Source organism: Orycteropus afer, unplaced genomic scaffold (assembly GCF_000298275.1).
Source record: "Orycteropus afer afer isolate SDZICR_OR568_19922 unplaced genomic scaffold, OryAfe1.0 scaffold00144, whole genome shotgun sequence".
Classification (NCBI taxonomy): Eukaryota; Metazoa; Chordata; class Mammalia; order Tubulidentata; family Orycteropodidae; genus Orycteropus; species Orycteropus afer.
The window spans coordinates 1,390,811-1,392,157 of record NW_006921731.1 but is presented as its reverse complement, the minus strand read 5'-3'; the positions used below and the strand labels follow the sequence as shown (position 1 = coordinate 1,392,157).

Below are 1,347 nucleotides of genomic sequence, written 5' to 3'. Positions count from 1 at the left end.
CACATGCCTGTACTTTGTTTGGCTGGAAACCACAGTTGTGGGTTCAATTCCAGACCTGAAGGGCAACTAGGGGCCATAGTCTCAGTGGTTCAGTGTTCCTTTTAAATAATCATCTATATGGGATCATATATCCTTACCCTAAAACGAAAATGAGAAGGCAAGAGGGGGAAAGGGCAGGGAAGCTAGATTAATGGAAACAGAGCAACCAGAATGGAAATGATGAGAGTGCTGACACATTGTGAAAAATGTAACTAATAACACTGAGCAATATGTATTTAAAAAAAAACTCATTGCCATCAAGTCAATCCCAACTCATAGCGACCCCCTTTGGGTTTCCCAGTTAGTAAATCTTTACGGAAGTAGATTGCCCTGTCTTCCTAAAGGGAACCTAATTTGCTGTGTAAACTTGCACCAAAAGTAAAGCAAATTTAAAAAAAAGATTATAGCCAAAACAACTTTATGGTGCTCAGTTCTACTCTGTAACACATGGGCATACCCTGAGTAAAACTGAGTGACTGACAATGAGTTTTTTCTTTATTTTGGGTAATAGTAAATATTAATATTGGTGTCTACTTTTTTTTTTAAGAAAAAGAAAAAAACCTATTTGTGGTTAGTGCTACACTGAATATTTTTATACATATAGCTGTTTTTCCTTTTTGAAGTATGTACTTTCTGAGATTTAACTCCTGGGGCTCAGGTGACTGGGTTAAAGCATTTTTTCCTTGTTCTTTTTACTCCTCCTGATCTGGCAGGTTTAATCACAAAGGATTAAAGTCATTTAGAGTTGAGTCAGCTGGGTCAGGGCTGGGGTTTGCAGAAGCTTTGGAAGGGACCCACCCAACACAACCAATGAGATTGGCAGGCTGAGGTGGATCAGGGTTGACAGCTGTGGGGGTCAAAGAGAATGACCTCTTTGGCCACACTGAATGCCCTTTTTGGGGCAGCAAGATTGGTTCTTAGTCTTATCCTCATTTGCTGGATGGGGTGAGCTTCATGCCCTACCTGCCCTTGTCAGGACTGGCTAGAAGCTCCATGTTGAGGGTCTTCAGTGGCTCAAACTTGCAGGGGCTGACATTGCTCACTAACTACTGAGCTGTTTTCCAAAAGGAACTTCATGGCAACCTCCTCTTGTCCGGCTCAAAATGAGAGGGTTCTCTTTGCTTTAATTTCCACAGCTCCAACGTTTTGCTAGACCAAAACTTCACTCCCAAGCTGGCACATCCAATGGCTCACCTGTGTCCTGTCAAGAAAAGGTCAAAATATACCATGATGAAAACTCACCTTTTCCAGGCTTCAGCTGCATATCTGCCAGAAGATTTCATCAGGGTGGGGCAGCTGACAAAGCGA

At 42.2% G+C, this 1,347-nt stretch overlaps 1 protein-coding gene across 1 annotated transcript in view; it reads left to right on the top strand.

The window, feature by feature from the left end:
• The window catches only part of IRAK2 (interleukin 1 receptor associated kinase 2), a 119,556-nt gene that overhangs the window by 92,107 nt on the left and 26,102 nt on the right, over positions 1–1,347 (top strand). Inside the window, exon 9 of the mRNA XM_007945858.1 lies at positions 1,176–1,343. Coding sequence (XP_007944049.1) covers positions 1,176–1,343 — 168 coding nt within the window. The remainder of the gene's footprint in view (positions 1–1,175; positions 1,344–1,347) is intronic.